The sequence below is a fragment of the Taudactylus pleione genome, unplaced genomic scaffold (genome assembly GCF_031769625.1).
Source record: "Taudactylus pleione unplaced genomic scaffold, aTauple2 ptg000041l, whole genome shotgun sequence".
NCBI lineage: Eukaryota > Metazoa > Chordata > Amphibia > Anura > Myobatrachidae > Taudactylus > Taudactylus pleione.
In genome coordinates, this window is record NW_028284443.1 from 53,976,116 (window position 1) to 53,999,492 (window position 23,377).

General features: G+C 43.7%; 1 protein-coding gene across 2 annotated transcripts in view; it reads left to right on the forward strand.

Annotated features, from left to right (window-relative positions):
• STK24 (serine/threonine kinase 24) overlaps window positions 1-23,377 on the forward strand; it is a 64,055-nt gene that overhangs the window by 25,426 nt on the left and 15,252 nt on the right. For both annotated transcript variants that reach the window (XM_088456983.1, XM_088456992.1), the window contains exons 2-5: window positions 8,333-8,563; window positions 13,686-13,742; window positions 20,895-21,003; window positions 21,081-21,238. In XM_088456983.1, coding sequence (XP_088313109.1) covers window positions 8,333-8,563; window positions 13,686-13,742; window positions 20,895-21,003; window positions 21,081-21,238 — 555 coding nt within the window. The remainder of the gene's footprint in view (window positions 1-8,332; window positions 8,564-13,685; window positions 13,743-20,894; window positions 21,004-21,080; window positions 21,239-23,377) is intronic.

Consider the following 23,377-nt stretch of genomic DNA (forward strand, 5'->3'; position numbering starts at 1 on the left):
CGTTCATGTACAGTAACCCGGGTTATTAGATGACACTGGGAAAGGGGTAGTCGTGAGAGTGCAGTTGCTTGTGAATATAAAAGAAGTAAACCTGGCAGAATAACTCACAACGGCATGGATGCTTTAGGAGGCTATGGTCACAGTATATGCATTTAGCTTTTTTAAAGAACATGTGGATATGGTTTCTAATTGAATTGAAGCCCCCACCAATTGAATCTGAAGAGAGGAAAATCTTATTTATTTGGGGTCACTTTGTTTTCATTCCCTTAAATGGTGTGTGTTTGTATTTTACACACTTACATGTTTGCATCTCACACACAGGAAGCAGTCAGTGGAGGCAACATACAATTATCAGTGTTGGGGTACACAAGCAGCAGTCAGTCCAGTCCGCATACAAATAGCAAAATCAGGGTGGTCATGGTACAGAGGCAGTGGTCAAGGAAAAAGCATGACCATAGATAAGACAGGCATAGTGTACTGTATTGTAATACTATAACAGGCAATGGTTTCCTGCTGAAGATTCTGTTTAATGCTGCTAACACCAATCAGCAGGCAGCAGAATGGGGTTGGGTACTGGATGCCAGCGTTTAGGATCCTGGTTGTCAGAATTCTAACGCCGTTATCCTGACAGGGTTAAGATACCGACACTTGTTGTTCAGTATCCTAACCATCCCCCTCTCCCTACCCCTCCCTCCGTGGTACCTAAACCTAACCTCTCCCTAGTGCCTAAACCCAACCTCTCCCTAGAACCTAACCCATAACCCTCCCCCTAACCCCAGCATTTACTGTCTGGATGCCGGGATTCTGCCAGGAGTCGGGATTCCGGCACCAGCATTCTAAGCGCTGGTATCCCGACTGTTGGTATTTTAACCGGATCCCACAGAAATCAAGACCTCCAGAAGAATGGGGAGCGTATAAAGCATGTAACCTCAAACATTTAGCATGCACAGCTATTTAGTTACATAACTGCTATGCCCAATCAGTGACTGACCACAATCATCAGCACAAAAGTGCAGTCATATAGAGGGAGATGTATCTAGCCTTGGAGAGAGATAAAGTGGAGAAAGTTGCCCAAAGCAACCAATCAGCCTCTGTGATTTTTCTAGCAAAGTCTTTAAAATGACAGAAGCTCAAAGGTTGCTTTGGGCAACTACTCCACTTTATCTCCCTTTAGTACTAGACACCTCTCCCCAATATTGCCCTTAACAACTGGGCTTAGTTGATCGTTTGTTTTTGAAAATTCATATAGCTCCCTAGGTAATGATCCAGGTTTTGGTTGATTCACTCAGTTTGCCCATTGGACTGCAGATGGTATGCAGTGGACAGAGGCGGATTGGATGTAAACTTCACCGGGAAGATTCCCGGTGGACCGTCACGCCTCTGGCTGCAGGTAAGTTATGGCCTCATCCCGGAGCCCACCGTAATCTATCAGCTGCTGACACAGCACATCCCCGAGTTCTGCAGACTCAGCTGTTGCTCAGCCTGGTGTACAGTGTTCTGCAGCTGTGACAAGGATTACAGGGCAGGGGCGATCATCTGCAGACTCAGCTGCCCAGGGTGTACAGTGCAGAGCATGAGCGATCACCTGCAGGGAGCCGCCAGATGGGTTAATAAACTGTAGAGTCTGGGTGCTGGACTGTATGTGTACTAGTGCCTAAGCATGGTGGGGAAGGGGGAATAGGTAATAGGGGTTGCACTCTGCACTAGTAACTGTCACATTACATTTATAGGCTGTAATAAGGTCAGAACAGCTGTAAATATGCTGGCAAATAACACCCATTACAATGTATGTGTAAGAGCTGCCTAACTATTATCCCCTATACAATGATGATGGGCACTGTCCTTTATAGATTAATCCATATGTAATATTTTTCAGCTAGGTACTTTGTGCCTTGATATATTCATTACTACTTTACTCAACACAAAGTGAAATGCTTTATATAAGCAACTCCTAATTGTGCTATATGTTCAAATTTCAATGAGCAGTCCATATAATATCCACGTTTTAATGTTGTTTAATCATGCTGCTTCCTTAGATTGGCTTCACCCCACTGTTAGTAATGTGTTCTAGGAACAAAGGAGCGCACAATTGTAAGGTATCAAATCATATATATATAAAAAAAGTAATTATCACGTACATCAAAGTTAAAAGCAATCAGCAAAGGACAAGCTTGTTTATGCTGTCGGCCTCCAGGGGTCATTTTGGCCATGGTCTCCAGTACAGATATACTTGATCGCATTTTGGACCTGGTCTCCAGTACAGATATACTTGATCGTCACGGACTCCTCCTGCACCTGATCCCTTGTAAAGACCGCTCTCTGCACACCGGGGCAGATGTATTATAACAGCATTTTTCGTGCTGCTATAACGCTTCTTGCTTCGCCTCTTTACCGAGGCGAAGCAGGAAGCACTAATGATGAGATGTATTAACATCTCATCGGCCGGAGTAGGGGAGTGAAAACTCCCCCATCCGGCGATTCCTGCCTGAGCACATAGCGCATCAGCCTAGTGCAGATGTGCTGAGTCTCAGTCCCGGCCGGCCCCACTGAGCATGTGCGGGATATCGCAAGATCCCATGTGCAGCCCTGGGGGGAGATGTATTAACTGCCAAAGCGGCATCAGCGCACCTTACATGCGCTGATACCGGTTCTTCCCCATGTATGAATGGGGGACTGGCCGGTAAATGACAGGGGTGCTATGCTCCCCTATCATTATTGGTGCTGCTGTCTTATAGGCAGGGCTATGTATGAAGTTAGTTCGCCTGACCGTTCCGCCCGCTGCAGCTGCTGCTATCGACAGCTGCAGCCTGGCGATACCCTATCTCCACAGCAGGCACAGCGCTGCCCCTACTACAAGGGCTGCCGGCTCCAGGACTGCACGCGGGATCTCGTGATGCTTGTGAGATCCTCCATATGCTCAGTGGAGCCGGCCAGGACTGAGACACAGTGCATCCGCACTAGGCTGATGCTCTGTGTACTCAGGCAGGGATCGCTGGAGGGGGGAGTTATCACTCCCATGTTCATACATCTCATCGGTAGTGCTTCCTGTTTCGCCTCGGTAAAGAGACTTATCGCGCCGCTATAATACATCTGCCCCACTGTGCACATTAACCGCCGACAGAGACTCCGGAACTTCACTGCTAGCTATGTTTATGTTAGTTCCACACCTAGGGGGAGATGTATTATAGCGGTACTTATCGTGCCGCTATAACGCTTCCTGCTTCGCGTCTTTTACCGAGGCGAAGCAGGAATCACTAATGATTAGATGTATTAACATCTCATCGGCTGGAGCAGGGGGGTGATAACCTCCCCCTACGGCAATCCCCGCTAGAGCCTACAGTGCTTCAGCCTAGTGCTGATGCACTGTGTCTCAGTCCCGACCGGCTCCACTGAGAATGTGCGGGATCTCGCAAGCATCACGAGATTCCGTGTGCAGCCCTGGAGCCGGCAAAGCTCCCCTGTCATTTACCGCAATAGGGAGAAGCTGTATCAGCGCACATAACATGCGCTGATGCCCCTTCGGTGGTTAATAAGTCTCCCCCCTAGTCTTAAGTCCTGCCGATGTTGTACCCCAATATGTGTACACCCAAACGCGTTTCGTCACTCCGGTTTTCGTGATAGATTACTCTTCTTTTATATAAAGTATTTTTCTATGTTACAATTGTGCGCTCCTTTGTTCCTAGAATATAAATATATATTTATAAATATATATGTGTATGTATATATCATGTGTATATATAATTTTTTTTATATGTTCAATATGTTTTTTTCTATATATATATATATATATGTGTGTGTGTGTATTTTTTTTTTTTTTATCTGTAGTGCTAAGGAATATTCGGCTCCTTTTTGAAGTTTTTATTATTCTGTTTTCTTATCTATGATGCACTCAAGGTGGATTGGTTTATGAATTCTTACTCATGACTGTAAAGTTTGTGGGATGTTGTGTTGTGGGATGTTGATGCACAGTCCTAGGCTTAAGCAAAATATAGCACCTGGCATTGGAAAATGTTCAATCCTCTCTCATCATGCCAAACTATTGTCCAACTCTACTTTATCTACTAGAATGCGGTAACTCTTTCAGTGGTGTTAAAGGCTTCTTTGCAGGGGCGGAATGGCCATTGGGCACACACTTACCATTGAGAGATCTGTTAAACGAACAAGAGTGATGGGTGTTATCTTGGGGGTGCAACTCTTTCTGTTTGAGATCCACAGGCTGGATATTTGTAATAGTTTGATCTGTCTGTGGTAATGAGTTGTGTGTCTATTTACTGGAAGTTTTGTGGTCTGTGTTCAGTCTCAGTGAGGGGCGATGTTATTTGGAATATGGAGGATTGGGGTTTGTCACAACACCTTACCGGTTTGCGAGTGTTGGGGCCACTAGACTATCGTGCATATTGAAACCCAACTGCTTCCACACAGGTGTAGTGATGTACTAACCCCGCCTACTTAGTTCTGCCTAAAGTTAATTTGGTGCTGCCATCGTGAGGCCACTATTAGAAATTTTTCCAGGGCCACTCTTAGGGGCATATGTATCAAAGCTTGATGTGAGATAAAATTGTGAAATATATATCACCAACCAATCAGCTTCTAACTTACATTTTGCAGGTTGTGTTTAAGAAATGATAGTTTGGAGCTGATTGGTTGGTGGTCTATATTTCACAATTTTATCTCTCATCAAGCTTTGATACATATGCCCCTTAGTTCCCAATGCGCCCCTGGCAATGGATAATCGTAAGTCTGTTATGTATTGCTTTATGAAAGTTCTCCAGGCTACTATGCCTTCTGGACATCCGTGCAGCTGATAGATGTGCTGGGTAAATCGCCTGGGAAGCCAAAATAAGATCTTTCATTGGACTAATTCATAGGAACCTTGGTTCTGAGGCAGAAGGGCATATATGTGTTGGCCAATCAGATGTCAACCCCCAGCCCCATTCTTTCAGTGTAGACTGAGACATTCATCAACTATTCTAAGACCGTTTCTCTGAGATAACGCTTGTAGATTGCAGGAGAAAGGTGCCTTGCAAACAAGCTGCCATTAGTAATTGTGATGCTCGTGCATGGGTTTGTGGAGCAAGTTGGGTGCTTTTGCAATGGAGCAGCAGCTTTCACAGGCAGAGTACATGCGTTAAAGATCATTGAAATGAGATAAAGGGTTGGAGATACTGTATACAGATTTGTCCTCATACATCTAGCCTCAATACGCCAAGTGGCGCGAGATACCTGGCGAGAGCCGCCAGGTCACGTGCAACTCTGCTAGACATATTGTTTGCCAAATATGCGTCTTAGCCGCAATGTGATGCACCAGGAGACTGTGCTGATTTGATATGCATCATCTGTGCATGACTGAATCTGTATACGAAGCACAATGGAACTTGGCGTGGAAAAAAAGGTGCAATTACATATCAAATTAATCAGCAGTGTCTCCTGTTGCATCACATTGCGACAAAGATGCATTTTTCGGCAAACAACATGCCTAGCACATGGGACCAGGAGCTGTTTGGTACGACTGCAGCAATGATGTCTGAGGACACATCTAAATTAAGGGGCTTTCATTGCTGTGGATCGAGTCATTTAGCCCCAGCCCCCTACTCGCGGACCAGCGAGTCGTGGCCTTTTACTGTGGTGGGGTCTAATGACTTATACAATCCGGCCCCGCCCCCCCTAAGATGTCAACCGAATCTCCTCCCCAGTCTGCTCCCAGGGAGGAGATATATAAAGTCGGCAAGCATAATTTAATCCCTTCATGCTCCGAAAATTGCCACCTGTAATGAAAAAGCCTCCATGTGTATTTATTTATTAACAGTTGTAATCTGTATCTGCATAGTTTGTTCTGCCTCTGCACGCCGAGGCACACTGTTAGTGTGCGGGGACAGGGTATGTGAGCATGCAGGGGTTTTTGAAGAGAGGAGACTCAGTGCGGGCCCACTCCTCTCTCCGGCTTGGCACTGTACTGGCAGTAGATTTTAGCTTAGTGCCAGAATTTACTGCGCATGCGGAGGTCTCCAGGAAAATGGCGCCCGCACTGTTTCCTGGGGACAGCGGCACTACGCATGCGCGATTCACCCAGGAAAATGGCTGGCGCCATTTTCCCACTGATCCCACTACGGACACTTAAATATAAGACTCTATGGGTGCAAGGTGCACCCAGATACGCCCCTGAAAGCACGCCTTTATGTGCACTGGGTGGTCTACTGAGACCACCTGGTGTAAAATCTAAGCATTTTAGTGCTTCGTAATGGCCTATGCTGCATGCTTGTCATCTCTCCCAGAGAGAGTTGGCAACTCTCTCTCTAGGTTGGTGTACACACTTGCCGATTCCATGAGCGATGGCGCAACAGCGGGGGCCATGCTGTATTCGGCAGCATGGCCCCTGCTGACTATATCGTCCAACGGGTGTTGCATGCAGGTCCAACGGGTGATTTAGCTGATGACTCATCGTCAGCGACATATTGGGCACACACTGCCCGATGTGGATGATATGTCGTGTGATCTGGCAGATCGGACAAATATATCGACTAGTGTATCATGACAGTTAGGAGCTGAGTGGCTGGTAGTTTATCACTTTCTAATTTATCACTTTCTAATTTATCACTTTAGAGAGCTTAGTACCCTGTGGCGTACCAAGCAGGTATTTCTATAAGATGCCCTCCTAATCCCGACTGCAGGGATTCCGGTGCTCAGAATGCCGGCATCCAGACACTGGTCAGAACCCCGGTGCCGGCATCCCGACTGCTGGAATCCCGAAGGTTAGTAGCAGGGTTAGGGGGAGGGTTAGGCACTAGGGGGCAGGGTTAGCGTTAGGCACTAAGGAGGGAGGGGATAGGTTTAGTGTGCTGGGGCGGAGGTTAGGTCTAGGCAACGGGGATGGAAGGTTGGGGTAGGGGGGGTTAGGGTTAGGACACCGACCAACAGGTCTCTGTATCCTAACCATGTGAGGATGCCGGCGTCTGGATTCTGTCGGGATCTCGAGCGACAGCATCCCGTGCCCAACCCATTTTTATAACGTGGACATAATTTAGCTTTATGGCCATCTGTATGATATTTTATTTTAGTACGACAGAGCAAATGCCTGTAATATCAGGTACTATTAAATGCAAATAGGCATAATACGATCTCTATATAGAATACCTTACATTAGTTTCACAAAATACTATATAATAAATGGGATTAAACAGAGGGCCTGATTCACTACCATACGCACCTGCTAATGCAATAGTGATTACGTACGTAGTTCAACTGCGATAGTATGCTAATTCATTGCTATTGCAATGCCATATGCAGCACTACATAAGGACACCCACCTTACTGTACACATCCGTAATGTTGAGCAAGACTGTGAAACCATCGGTAACATCGAGTACCATCACAGCCTCATGCACACTTGAACAAGCCCTGACCTTACTCAGAGATTGATAACTTCCATGCACGCTATCAGGCCTCAGGCTGCATAGGCCATCGCAGTGGATAATTTATGCACGCCCCTGCTACGGCGTTGAAATGCACTGGCACGCCTGCGTTCGCCCGACCACCCCCCTGTCATCACCCACAAATTACACTTCCTGTCAATCACTCTGGGATGGGTCTGAGATCGCAGTCCCGATCGCAATGGCTAGTTTGTGTATGTGCACTGCGATGCATACTCATGCGCAGTACGCAACAATCGGCAGTTACGTACAGTAGTGAATCAGGCCCAGAGTTACGTGTGTGTGGGGAAGCTTGCTTGCTCTTTTCAAAGGTGAGAAATGTATTTATTATTTGAGTTGCCTCCATTATCAGCTGGTGGCCACTGATTGCAGTCCTAGACGAATGAATGCTGGGGGTACAGTATGGCTCCACATTTAAGATTATCCCCATGGAAATATTTGTGTGTAGTAAACAGGGCTGTAACTAGGGCTGTGCAAATGGTGCTGTCACCATGGCACTGGGCCTAGACGCTGCCTCATGGCACCTGCAATTTACATCCTTAGGATGCTCTGGGTGCTCAGCCCCTCACTCTAGACCTCTTACAGGTCCAGTACCCCTCTCTCCACATTGTGACATTATGATGTTACATGCTGGTGCTGGGGACAGCACAGGGCGCATTACAGTCCTGCTACGGCCCTGCTAGTACATGTTGTTCTTCAGATGCAGTTTGACAGTTGATTGAAAACTCAGCTATTCAGACTAGTCTCTAGATCTCTGCCTTCTCTGTACACTTGAAAGATTGAGATTGTGGTGTATTAATATAATAGTCAGTTGCTAATTCCTTTTTAATGTCTTCTAGGGCATATAAACCTACATCTTCCAGTAACATGCCTTTGACACCTATGTTTTTGTTTCTCCTTAACAGAATCTAAAAGCAGACCCCGAGGAACTATTCAGAAAGTTAGAGAAGATTGGCAAGGGATCCTTTGGAGAAGTTTTTAAAGGGATTGACAATAGGACTCAAAAAGTTATAGCTATAAAAATTATAGACTTGGAAGAAGCAGAAGATGAAATAGAAGATATTCAACAAGAAATCACTGTGCTGAGCCAGTGCGATAGTCCATATGTAACAAAGTATTATGGGTCATATCTCAAGGTGAGTAATAGAAGTGAACTAGATCTTATTTATCTTGCATTTTAAGAACCTGACACCAGGGATACATTTATTATGAGGAGGGATTGTTTTTCTGGTGGTATTGTGGCGTTTTCCTGGTGGCATTGCATCCTGTTGATTTTCTAAAGCCAAAACTGCTGCAATCCTGCTGAGAGACCCCACTTTACAATCTAAATCACCATCAATGTTTGTGTTAGTTAAAACTAAAGAAATCTCTGTGCTAGACGTACTTTATTGTATAGCACTTATCCTTGTGTATCAATGCCTATTTCCCTATAGATTGTAAGCTTGCAAGCAGGGCCCTCTTACCTCTATGTCTGTCTGTTATTACCCTGTTTTGTTCGATCAATGTTTCCAATTGTAAAGCGCAATGGAATATGCTGCGCGATATAAGAAACTGTTAAATAAATAAATAATTGTGAGAGACGTATGGCTACCTTCAATATTGAAAAGGGAAGTCATAGTCTTCTTTAAAAAATGGAGAGCATTTATTTAGTGTCTGCATACCCAAATCCAGACTAACATTTGGAAGGTTTTTGAGCACACGGAGTGGTTTTTGTTACAACAGGTCACTTAAGAGGTAGCCCTTCTGCTCCACGGGAGGTTTCTGTCCACCCTGAGCTCGCCTTAGGACACCTGCGTTACGGTTTGATAGGTGTACCACCCCAGTCAAACTGCCCAACTTAACTTACGTCTCTTAAGTCCCTAACTGATTTATTATTATTTTATTAAATTATATTATTCTCGAATAGTGAGAGGATGCATATTTTGGCCTACTGTGTAGTTGTATTTTTTTTTGGTATAGTCTGACCTGTATTTTTACGTTTTTTTAGGCCATCCCACTTTAATTGTGTGCAAGTGCATTCATCAATAAGAGACAACACCATCATCCCACAATATAAGGCAATATTTACCTATGATATTATAGCATATAAAACTGAGAGCGAGACGATATCAGAAATTAAAATCTGTTTATTTCATGTTATCTTTAATTTGAATTATTGCTTTTACTATTTCACTGGTAGGGTACACATTTTTAATTAATGAAATAAAGGTTATATTTTATATGAACTTCTATAGTGCACCTAACAAAGAGAAAATCCTTTTCTCTGTATGCTCTCTATATTGTATGGCGGTCACTGTGATGCTCTCTGCATTATATGGCAGTCACTGTGATGCTCTGTGCATTATATGCAGTCACTGTGATGCTCTCTGCATTATATGGCGGTCACTGTGATGCTCTGTGCATCATATGCAGTCACTGATGTTTTCTGCTATGGCGGTCACTGTGATGTTCTCCATTGTATAGTGGTCACTGTGATATTCTTTACATTATATGGTGGTCACTGTGATGCTCTATATTATGTGGCAGTCACTATGATGTTCTCTTCATTATATGATGGTCACTGTGATGCTTTCTGTATTATATGTCGGTCACTGTGATGTTCTTGGATTATATGGCAGTCACTGTAATAATGCTCTGTGTACTGTATGTTGGTCACTGTAATGTTCTCCACATAATTTTGGTCATATAGTATATTTAAATGTCCTCTTAAAGTATGGAGAATGCTCCCACTGCTAAATGCCGCCTGAGCCTCTTGCTGAGATCATAAATACACCAGACAAAAATAATATGGATTGCTCACATTAGACGTTAATATGGCATTACATCACCATCTGCTTTAATGACAGCTCGGATTTTCCGTGGCATGCTGTCAATATGACTCTGTATCACATTCTTATCGCATTGCACCCATTCCATGACCATGTGGTCCTTCAATGCAGTCAAATTCGGAGGGTGTTTGTGTTTCTTCTTCACAGCCCGTTCCAACATGTCCTGTTTCTCAATAACATTGAGATCTGGCGAATTGGAGGGCCACATGAGATGTGGCATGTCAGTATGGTGCTCGGCAAATAAATTCTGCACAATCCTAGCGCGATGGACAGTACAATTATCATCCTGCAACAGTGGATCCACGAGACTGGACAAATATCAAAACTGCACGATCCAACAATATCACATAGACCACGCTTTCATGTGATTGGACACCAGCTCCAGCACTCGAAATACATCCCCAAAACATGACACTTCCACCTCTTTTCTGCATAGCTCTTTGGACACAGTCTGGTTGGAACACTTCCCCAGCCCTCCTCATGACTCTGGAGTGGCCGTCATTGGAATATAAGCAAAATCTAGATTCATCAGACCATATGATGCTGTTCAATGGTCCAGTGATGATGCTGTTAGGCCCATGTCAGACGCTGTTTCTTTTGGATGGTTGTTAACCTGGGACGCACCTGGGCTATACGACTGAAAATTCGTAACCGATGCAGTTTGCGCCGAAGTGTTCTTACTGATACTGTTTGGCTGGGTCCGGCATTGTACTGTTGGAGCAGAGCCTGATGCGTTTGGAACCAATTGGTGGTTGCTAGGAGCCCTAAATGCATGTGGTCTCGATTTGTCATGATTGACTTTCTGCCACTGTTCAACCGCTAAGATTTTTGGTGTCCATGCTTTTTCCACTGTAGATGGATAGTGCTCACTGTCTTCAAGGGCACACCAACAAATGCCGCCACCTCCTATGGCCATGCTCTCAGCCAAAAACAATGGCTCCCTTTTTCCACTCAGTCACGTCACGTATACGACCCATGGCTCCACCTGAAAAATAAACAATATTTAAACAAATCCGCATTGTATCAATACCTCAGACATTCACAATGATCATCCAATAGTTTTAGTGTCACCATCTACACATGCATGTTCACGTCCCGCTTCGTTGAACTTATACCACCTTGTCTTTCCGCATTCCATATTATTTTGTCTGGTGTGTTTATGTTAGACTATACCCAGTGGTATACCTATTGTATCTTCTTGGTGCAGTTTATGTGAAAAGCACAGTTGTATATCATGACAGAAGTTGCTTTCTCTTTTCAGTGTTATCTCCTAAATATCAGTACAGTGTATTTGTACAGAGGAACTTCCCATACTGAGAAAGGGAGTGTGCATTTATTTTTTTATTCATTTACTTCAGAAATAATCCAATTTAAACACAAATTATATGTGCTGTGTACCCTCATATTTTGTAGTTTAGTAAATCATTCTTAAAAGCATGGATAGATTAAAGAGGGCAGCATGCATTCATAGCGAATAAACTATACCAATAGATAATTTCCTGACAAAACTGCAGCACTTTCAGCCAAACTAATGTAACAATAGGAAGCACGTCCTGTGTTTGAAAATATAACTTATTTTTTTTTTAAAAAGGTTGATATTTAGATGGTTTTCCGTTTTGTTATTGTTTATCTGCCTTGTTGGTCCTAATAAGTTTCCATTTGTGAGAAAAGGGCTGGGTGTCTATAAAACCTAATGACTCCTGTTGCATTTCCTTTATTGCACATGCACTCAGGACTGATGCAATTCAGTGTATGTAGAAAAAGGCGGCACGTCACTGCCAGATGATTTTTGGATTCCTGCTGTTGCTGCCAACAAGCCAGCTGCCAGAGATAAGGCTAAATTTAGTACAATGACCCATGGCCCATAAAACTTTATGTTCAAGGACCTGGATGTGGCCATTAATGTTACAATCCCTATAGTGAGCTCAGTCTTTCAGTAAAGAAGAGATTATTCAATTATCAATCTAAATCAGCGGTTCCCAAACTCTGTCCTCAGGACCCCAAACATTACACGTTTTCCAGGTCACCCAGCCGGAGCACAAGTGTACTCAGAGCCACCATCAGGGGGGGCTGCCAGTACTGGAATCCTGGGCCCTGACAGAAGGGGGGGGGGGGGTGCCTGCCCACTCCTACTGCCACTGCACAGCCTGCAGCCCTGCACTACCTCCTTTATCAAAAGAATGTGAGCCCAGCAGCTGCTACCGCCCGCCACCGGCGGCCAAGTTCTCCAACCTATAGGAGCCAGGACACCCGCCGGCCCCTATGTATTTAATAAAGTTTGTTTTGGAGTCAGCGCGCGTGACTTCATGACATGACATGACGCTGCTGTGCTGGAGGGAGAGGTTGGAGGAGCCGCGGTGTGTAAAGTGCAGCATCTGTCGGAAAAGAAGAAGAGAAGAAGCCAGAAGGAAGGATTCCAGATCCGCCTTCAAGGGAATAAGGTAAGTAAGCTGGACAGGGCAGATGGCAGAGCACTGGTCTGCTCTGGTCCATATATAATAAACCAGGGGGGGAAAGGGACGTGGGATGGGAAAAAGAGCTGAGCAGGGCAGAGCACTGGTGTGGTACAGATTTAATAAACCAGGGGGAAACGGGAAGTTGCAAAAAAGGGCAGGGCAGGGCAGAGCACTGGCCTGGTACAGATTTAATAAACCAAAGAGAAACGTGAAGTGGCAAAAAAGAGCTGGGCAGGGCAGATCACTGGTCTGGTACAGATTTAATAAACCAGGGGAAAAGGGAAGTGGGGAAAAGAGAGCTAGGCAGGGCAGAGCACTGGTGTGGTACAGATTTAATAAACCAGGGGGAAACGGGAAGTTGCAAAAAAAGGGCAGGGCAGAGCACTGGCCTGGTACAGATTTAATAAACCAAAGAGAAACGTGAAGTGGCAAAAAAGAGCTGGGCAGGGCAGATCACTGGTCTGGTACAGATTTAATAAACCAGGGGAAAAGGGAAGTGGGGAAAAGAGAGCTAGGCAGGGCAGAGCACTGGTGTGGTACAGATTTAATAAACCGGGGGCAAAAGGGAAGTGGGATGCGAAAAAGGTCAGGGCAGGGCACTAGTCTGGTACAGATTTAATAAACCAGAGAGGGGGGCTGCTTATTTCGTCAGTCCCAGGCCTCACAATTTCTGATGGCAGCCCTGGGTGTACTCATTACTCACCAACACATTTTAAAAGATCCACGGCTGGAGCTACTTATTTCCCTTGTGATTCTGTGAGGGAATCTGGGAAACGTGCACTGTTTGGGGTCCTGAGGACCGAATTTGAGAACCTGTGATCTAAATGGTTTCCTCCAAATAATAAATGTTTGTAAATTTCTATACGATGGTTAAATTTAGGGCTTTGTTGGATTATATTAATATATTTAATACAATAGTTTGTGTCCTGTCATATTTTAATATTTTAACCTTTTTTTATAATTTTATTTTGTAGGACACAAAATTATGGATTATTATGGAATACCTTGGAGGAGGATCTGCTTTGGACCTGGTGTGTGTAAAACACTTACAAAGCTTTATTTTGGATCTCTACAGTATGACATGTTAATGCCATCTCACATTTAGAACTTCTAGTTGCATTCATAGCTGTTTTTAGATAATTGCTCATCTCAAAATGCTAGGTTAAAAAAACTGAAACCACAACCGATTACACAAATTAGCTAATTGGATGAAGGCTAAAATATATCAAATTAATGCAGTACATGTATAAATAGACTTGCAGAGGCAATTAATCATTGTCTACTGAACTCTCTGCTGGAACAAATGCTTGGGAAGGGAAGCGTGCTAGATCTTCTATAAATGGGATGGCAAGTATTCTGCATACTCAATTAGACCTTGATTGTGATTTCACTGGCAGCCATATTTGAAAATAATGGATGCCAAGTTTGCAGCACTGATTCCAATGGTAAATGGTAAGGCATTCTCAATCTGTGTCATGCCTCATAGCTGGTTTTCATCACTTGTTGCTGTGTTGTGTAAGAAAAACCACCTTTATACTGCCATGTCCACCTCATTACTGTCAATGTGCATACCCATTCATATTATGGCTTTCCAGGAGTAATATTCAGTGGGACTTGGTAGGCTTAATATTTACAGAAATGGACAGAATTGGGTAATTTTTTTTGCAAATTACAGAGTCAGGAAGTCCTGTATGTCCACAGCTTTATGTCCATTTGGTCTCCCTTTTTTTTTTTCCCTCTGCATTGTGCCCAACCTACAGCCACAGCTCTTATTGAGCAGATGAAGCTCAGCGGCCATAAAGCAGAGAATGGGACTGGACTTAGTCTTATTATCTTTGTGGATCACACAGCTCCTGCACACAATGCAGGGAGGTTACACAGTGCAAGCAGCACATCTAAGGTCATAGAGGAAGAGGGGTGAATCGGGCAATTCATCATTTCGGTCAGAAAGCTGCGCTGAATTCTCTTTCTGACCATAGAGAGAGTGGGGGAGGAATTACTTTTTCTCAGCTGAGCAGTGGCTGCTTTTGTTGCTATACGGATTCGGCAAAGGACATATCATATGATATGTGGGGACAGCAGGCGGGTACCACTGTAGAAGTACAATATCTAGGTTAGGTAAAGGTAAAGATGCAAAACCTTAAGTATAAGATCTTCAATGGCTTTTGAAAAGGGAAGAAGTATAGGGTAGCTACAAACTACTTGACAAACATAAACACCCGACCAGAACCTCGCCAACAGAACTGCGATCGGGAGGGTCACATTTTCTGCGGTCTGTTTGGAGTCATGTAGGCTCTGTGGACCGAGATTTAACATACGTCTCTACATGATTAATGCACTTAGACATTTTAAAATTCGTGATGCGTATAGTCTCTTCACTCGTCCCCCTCCCACTGCACACCCAGGTCCCACTTCAGTTTAGCATGAATTTTCTCAAGGACGTTTTCAGACTGAGGTCAGAAGCGGGTGTGAACTTGGCTAAATTTGTAGAAGTCCCCTTGAGGTAAGTGATTAGTGTCACACAGCTGGGTGCATGACAATAGAACATCACCGGAATATAAGCCTGCAGTGTACAAAGAACATTACAGTACCAGCCAGTTAAATTAACATTTGGAATTAAGACTAGTAATTTTTACATTTAGCCAAGGGCGGTGAAAAAAACCCCCAAAGCATCAGAACATTTCTCCCATGCATCAATGATGGTTACAGTATATATAGTGGTAGAGGCATGAAAAATTTCACAACAAGTGAAAGTTAGGTTGACATCATGACCCATGGTTTGGGGATAGAAGTGGACAGCCAATCCCATATCTGATTTGGGAAGCATGAAATATTTCCTAGCCAGCCTGGCTCTCCCACTCCTCCACACATATATTTTGAAAACTAAATAAAATGTGTGAAACCCATGACACTGGCAGCAACCAAGATAGAGCAATTTAAGGAGGAACATCATTTTAATAGCAGCTTTGTTACCCAACCACAAAACCTCATAAGCCATCTAGTCCATCTTGAAGGCCTCCAACTTACACAGAAGGGCATGGTAGTTACAATGCAATAAATCATCATCCCATTTCATGAGATTGATGCCTAAAATAACTTTGGGACTTTCTGCTAGGTATAAGTGTAAGTCAGTTGGAGATGATGGAAAGCTCCAGGCAGAACATTAATGGGTAGGAATTCCGCCTGTTAGGAAGAACCGGAATAGGCATCCAACAAAGTGAATAGCAGAGATAAAAAATCAATACTGTACGTTCTCAGCAGAGAGACCTAGTGTATGGGGAGAGCCTGAAACTATAGCACCTCTGGTGGAATTAAAGATCCAATCGTTCTTTGACAAGGACAAATATAAGAGGGGACAAGGAGCAACCTTACCTAGTGCCATTGCTAATGAGAAAAGTTTAGGAAAGAAAACCATTAGCTGAGGGGGATGAAGACTAGTATGGCATCCAAAAAATTACCCCAGAGACCAAATTTACATAACACAGTCTACATATAGCCTCTTTTAATCTCCATGGCCTAGGAGGGGCCAAAAAGGAATCGCAGTCCTAATGTTTAGGAGGCATGGTCAGACCGTGAAATGGGGAGAATAGAAACAGTCTTAAACTGTTGCGAGATCCATTTATTGGACTAGATCAATGGTTCTCAAATTCGGTCCTCAGGACCCTACACAGTTCACATTTTCCAGGTCACCCAGCAGGTACACAGATGTATTCATTACTCACTGACACATTTAAAAGATTCACAGCTGAAGCTAATTATATAACTTGTGATTCTGGGAGGAGACCTTGAAAACATGCACTGTTTGGGGTCCTGAGGAGCGAGTTTGAGAACCTGTGGACTAGATGGATGGGAGGGTTCAGAAGAGTGGGGAGGTTTTATTCACCACTACTTGGTCAATGTTTTGAAATGAACTCCCCTCACAAAAAAAACCCTGCACATCTCTATGTTAATTTTAAAGTATGTGCTATCATAATACTAGTAGACATTTGTGTGGAACAAATATATAGGGAAAAACATGTAACGAAGACACAGATTCATAGCCTCCACAGCGTGAGAGACATCCATGTGACACATAGAAGTCAAAGAAACACACAGAACTAACTTCAAGACATAATAGCTAGGGAAGTGCTGAACAGATGGGGGATCATCCTACAAAATCTGCTAAAACCCTCAAAAACTTGGCACCATCCTCCGGGGAAAGAAATTTCAGCATCATGCCCTCTCATGTGGCAATGAATTTTGTAATGAAAACCTAGCAGTAAGGGATCTGGGCCCTGCGCAGTGCTGTGGAGATTCCGGAGAAGGAATGTCTCTTGGCCAGTGTAGCCATACAATTGCAAGTCACCCAGGACAGGCCAGCAGACTCAGACATATGAGCAGAATGTAGTATCAGCTCCTTAGTAGCAGAGCTGCATAATAGCATCACTCAGGGAACCCTCAAGAGCAGATGGGGCTTTGGGGAGTAGGTGGATATGGTCCACAAGAAATTTAGAATAAAATAGCTCTGGCAGTAATTGCAGAACAGTTCCATTACAAAGCATATCAGACCAGAGTTGTTCATACTCAAGGATACCCCGCATATTTATAATATTGCAGTAGGATCTATCTTCATAATCGGTAATCTTGCCCCAAGAGCCACCAGTTCATTGTGGGAAGGTTCGTGATCAAGTCATTGTGGTAAGCCACCAATTTCTCCATTTTATTTTCCAGATAATTGGCTTGGTCTCTAAAATCCTGCACATCACATTTCAGGTCAGACTTTATCTCCGTGGACAGTGATGGATTAACAGGGCAACCAGAGAGGTCGCCCAGCCACCCCCCCCCCCCCTTCACACACTCAGCTACATCACCAGCCTGGGGGCACTGTGGCCTTGTGTGAACTGGGGAGCACTCGAGTGTGTTTAACACACATGCTGTAAATACTCCCAGTATGCAACATATCATATTAACTATTTTCAGTAGGGGCCCCCTATTTAGTTGTGTTGGGGCCCCCACAAACCTTAATCCAGCCCTGTCCATGGAAATAATCTTTCCCAAAATCAGATGTAACGGTCCGTCCAGCCTAGGATCCATGGGCGACTTATCAAAAAATATCTATGTACTGAAAAGAAGCAGGACTGGAAAACTCTTGTCTGGGGTGGAACAGGACGAATAATGTCTTTGGCTTGAACAAGCTAACAGGAGGAACATTTTGGGTAGTCTTTGTTTATGAGCCATAGCAAAGTAAACAAGGACCTAGGGAAACAGGAGGTGAACCACTTCAGGCTTTAACAAATGGTCACCGTGGCTGACTGCGTTGAAATGGGTTGGCAAGTGAGGGAGGTATATGAGACTGTCACTATTGTGTTTATAGCACCTGGCTATTGAAGAGGATAGAAGTTTGCACAGTCTGACTGCAGCCCTGTGAAGGAGTTAGGAGGCTTTAGGATAACTATTTATTATTATTATTATTAACAGTTTCTTATATAGCGCAGCATATTCTGTTGAGCTTTACAGTTGGAAACATTAGTAGAACAAAACTGGGTAATAACAGACAGATATATATGTAGGAAGGCCCTGCTCGCAAGCTTACAATCTAGTACCTGGCCTGTCAACATGGTGCAAGTGACGCTTCATTATTTATTATTTTTTTATTTCCGATTCCACTTCATCTTGTGAACATGTGGTGACTTGTACTGAGTTGGGCATGTGCCTAACTGCTGACCATAAATAGGCAAATTTATACTGGCATGGTCACAAAGCGTATGCCAACATTCATATGCAGATCTAACACTTGCGCATCCTTACACTTGGAGAGTTAATAACAGAGTCAGACCAGATCCATAGAGAGGCACATTAAAGCCGCTTAGTGGCCGTATCACTTTTAGGTGCCTGAGGGCTGAAGCAAATACAGACTGATGATGATGACAGTCACCAGGAGGAAGAGTATATCTGCTGTGTGTTATGGGCATAAATACCACATTTTATGTGCAGCTTACAGTTTGTTTTACAGCTTAATTTCTTTTCAACTCTACATTAGCACCATGTTTTACGCTATGGGGTACATTAATACAACATTAAACAGGTTGGTTGATGGAAACCTTTCTGCAGAATTGCATTGTGCCTGATCCAGCCTAAAGGCGCACATCCACATGCCGACTAGGGAAAGATGGTACGATTACAACATCGTAATCGTACCGTCGTTCCCGATCCCCTGCAGTGCCAACACTGAACTATCAGTCGTTCAGTGTAGGCACCCTCCATCATCCCCGAACATGGCCAATCTGTCAGCGGCAGATTGACCGGCATGTTCGGGTGACGATTGATGTCGGAAACGACCAGCAATGCGCGCTCCCGACATGCTCGATTTGTGTCTGAGTAACGAGCAATTGAATGATAACGATGTCGTTATCGTTCAATCGCTCTGTTTAATCGGGTAGTGGATACCCGCCTTAACAGTCAGAAGGCGATAGAAAATCTGGTCAGACAGAAGTGGCTGATGTGAGAATTGTTTGGTATAGCTAGTAACACTTGTTTATCTTGCATTACAGTGCCTGCTGATATGGTTACTTATAGGGTCTGGAATACGACACTATGGGCCTGATTCAGAGCCACTCGTAAGCGGCAGCTCGTTCGCTCTGAGCGATGTTTGCCCAACTGCGCATGCGTACGGATCATTATACGCATGCGCGAACCAGTCAGTGCGGCCGAAATTCATGTGCTCGCAAAATAGCGAATGCCTGCTAATTTGAGTGACAGAAAGAGGCGTATGTGGGTGGTAACAGGGGAAGGTGCTTGAAAACGGGGAGTGGAGATCCGATCGCAGGCGTGCTTAAAGGTCAAAACAGGCGTTTTATGGGTGTGCATATTTAAAACAGCAGCGTCATTGACCACGTCACTGGGTTATTTTATAGCCAGAACTGCTCGCAAAATTGTGGTAGCAAAAACCAACCACAAGAATAGCGAGCAGTTCATACCCTGTTCGATGTACTCGATTAATCTAATAAATAGCGGACATGACGTAGGATGCGAGCGGCCAGGGGGCGTAGTTTCCTAAAAAACGACCGCAAGTTTTGTACGCTCGTTCAGACCTAGAGGCGTGAACAGACCGCAAAGAGCGAACGGTTCAATTGAATAGCCACCCCTATTTTCTGGACGAGCGAGCGCTAATTGCGTCCGGCTCTGAATCAGGCCCTATATTGTCTAACACTGCTGTTATAGACATACAAAAGAGGGAAGACCACCCAGAGCTGATCTGAAAAAGACCGTCAATAAGACAATTTATATCATAAATAGTTCCTTTATGCAAAAAATATATCCAACATAATCTTCAGGGGGGTCCAATCAATCGATTTCTGATGTGCTTGAATAGATAAACGCTCACCTCAAAACGGTGAGATGAGTACACATAAAGGTATCTTTAGAGGATCCTCCACGTTTTTTTTCCGTGTAATCACTTGTCTCACTATGATCGACTCTCCCAAAGACCTCAAACATAAATCATAAAAAACGACCTTCCATCTTGTGATACAGTAAGGATATTTATTTACGACAGAACAAAACACTGAACATGTAACTGAGGTAAATGAATAAAACAAACAAAGGCCCCCTTAGGGTTCCTGCGTACCAAAGTAGGCCTAGAGGTAAGCACTGTAAAGAACATGGGTAGATGGATGTTAATCCGGATACATCTCCTCCCAGATCAATCCAGAATACTCCCCTCTTAAGTCCAATTGGGTAGCAGTCAAGTCTCCCACACCACCGACTCATTTTGGAACCCTGTTCCTTCCTCGAGGTGTACACCCTAAGGGGGCCTTTGAACATGTAATTGAGGTAGATGAATACAACAAACAAAAGAAATCGATTGATTGGACCCCCCTGAAGATTATGTTGGATATATTTTTTGCATAAAGGAACTATTTATGATATTGACGGTCTTTTTCAGATCAGCGCTGGGTGGCCTTCCCTCTTTTGTATGTGTGTTGTGTGGTAAAAGGGTTGGTGACCTTTTCGGGTTGGACCCCAGCTGCCGGTCTATGAGCGCAAGTTACACACAAAAATCGACTTTTTTTCTATATTGATACTGCTGTTATAGGGTGATGTGTATATCCTGGTTTTATGGGAGATAATGTAGGTGTTATTTTGTAAAGTTTATTTTGATCTCTTCATGTATAATTGATTTGTTTTTTGTAATTTTCTGACAGCTGGAACCTGGTCACTTAGATGAAACACAAATTGCCACAATCTTAAGGGAAATACTTAAAGGTCTTGATTATTTACATTCAGAAAAGAAAATCCATCGAGATATTAAGGGTAAGTACACAGTTACATGTGTGTGCCATGATGTTGTAGGTGAAAGTCTGTTATATTTATTATGCATTTCTTTTCAGCTGCCAATGTGTTGTTGTCTGAACACGGAGAGGTAAAACTGGCTGATTTTGGTGTAGCCGGCCAGCTTACAGATACACAGATTAAGAGGAATACATTTGTTGGCACGCCATTCTGGATGGCACCAGAGGTCATAAAGCAATCCGCATATGACTTCAAGGTAAGGTGACATGGTGACTCTACCTGTTTGTTTTTTCTTGTGTCGGATGGTAATTAAATACCATACATAATGTGATGAATCACTGTCTGTACACAAATAAAAGGGTTGGGATACTTGTGTTCTGTGGTAAAGGCTTCATGAATATTGATGATGATATGTGTAAAAGAACACTTAATAAACCTGTAGAACAACTTTGGTAACCTGCACAGTATCTTACTGCTTAGTTCACACTAGACATTAAGGGGTAGATGTACTAAGCCTTGGAAACAGATAAAGTACCAACCAATCAACTCCTGTCACTTTACAGTGTGTTTGAATAAAGACAGGAGCTGATTGGTTGATACTTTCTCTCCACTTTATCTCTCTCAAAGGCTTAGTACATCAACCCCTAAATATTTTAATTTGTAAAAAAAAATGAATTTCTGAGCTTCAAGATTTAGATTCATTTTTTATTCAGTAAATAAGTAATACTCAAGCATAAGTAAAATTATATGGAGCATTTTATTAGATATGCACATACCTTTTGTCAGGAACAAGATAATACCAACATCTATTTATAAATACATTAGTTGCCAGGTCACTAGCTGTTGTGCCCTTTGTTGCCGGGTTTTTGTTTTCTTCTCTCTTCCGCCCCACCTTCCCATTTCTTTCTCTCCTTTCCCAGCTTTTTCCCCTTGGCTTTATCTCTTCCCCCGTCCTCCTCTGTCTATCACTTCGTCTCTGTCTCTACCGCTCTTTCCCATTGCGTCTCTCTCTTACGCTCTCTGCCACGATTCTCTATCTTTTCCCCTGCTCCTCCCCTGGCTTTAGCTCTCTTCCTGTCCTTCCCCATGTTGCTCTCATCCCCCATTAGCCAAAAATGCTAAACCAGCCTGATTTATTATTTATTTTTATTGCTGCTTTAAATCGATTGGTCAAAGCCGCCAACCATTGGCAGGTTATTAAATCTGCTGCCTAATATTTCATTAGCACAGTACATTTAATCTGTGGATCATTATTAGAGCTTTTTGTATCACTGAGCATTGAACCGTGTGGTTCTTATTGAATGACTAGAAATTAGAGAACTTTTCTCCTATTTCCTCAGATTGATTATATACAGTCAGGTGCATAAATATTGGGACATTGACAGAATTTTCATATTTTGGCCTCTATTCACCACCACAATGGTTTTGAAATGAAACAAACAAGATGTGCTTTAAGGGCCTGATTCAGAGCCGGACGCTATTTGCGCTCGCTCGTTCAGAAAAAGGGGCCGGATATTTAAATTGAGCGCTCGCTGTTTGCGGTCTATTGACGCCTCTATGTTTGAGCGAGCGAGCGAAACATGCGCTCGCTATTTTGTAAAGACGCCCCCTGGCCGCTCGCATCCTACGTTATCTCCGCTATTTATTAGCTTAATCGAGTACATCGAAAGGCATCTGAACTGCTCGCAGTGCTTGTGGTAGGATTTTCCTACCGCAATCATGCGAACAGTTCAGGCTAAGAGACAACCAAGTGACGTGGCCGATGACGCTGCTTTGTTAATTATGCACACCCTTAAAACGCCCGTTTTGACCGTTTGGCACGCCTGCGTTCGGATCACCACTCCCCGTTTTCAAGCACCTTCCCCTGTTACCACCCACAAACGCCTCATCCTGTCACTCATATTAGCAGGCACTCGCTATTTTGCGAGCGCTCGATTTCCGACCGCACTGACTGGTTGGTGCATGCGCATTACGACCCATACGCATGCGCAGTTGTGCGAACATCGCTCGGAGCGAACAAGCGGCCGCTTACGAGCGGCTCTGAATCAGGCCCTAAGTGCAGACTTTCAGATTTAATTTGAGGGTAATTACATCCAAATCAGGTGAACGGTGTAGGAATTACAACGGTTTCTATATGTGCCTCCCACTTTTTAAGGGGCCAAAAGTAATGGGACTATCAACTCAAAAGCTATTTCATGGACAGGTGTGCGCTATTCCCTTCATTATCAATTAAGCAGGTAAAAGGTCTGGAGTTGATTCTAGGTGTGACATTTGCATTTGGAATCAGTTGCTGTCGACTCTCAATATGAGATCCAAAGAGCTGTCACTATCAGTGAAGCAAGCCATCATTAGGCTGAAAAATCAAAACAATCCCATCAGAGAGATAGCAAAAACA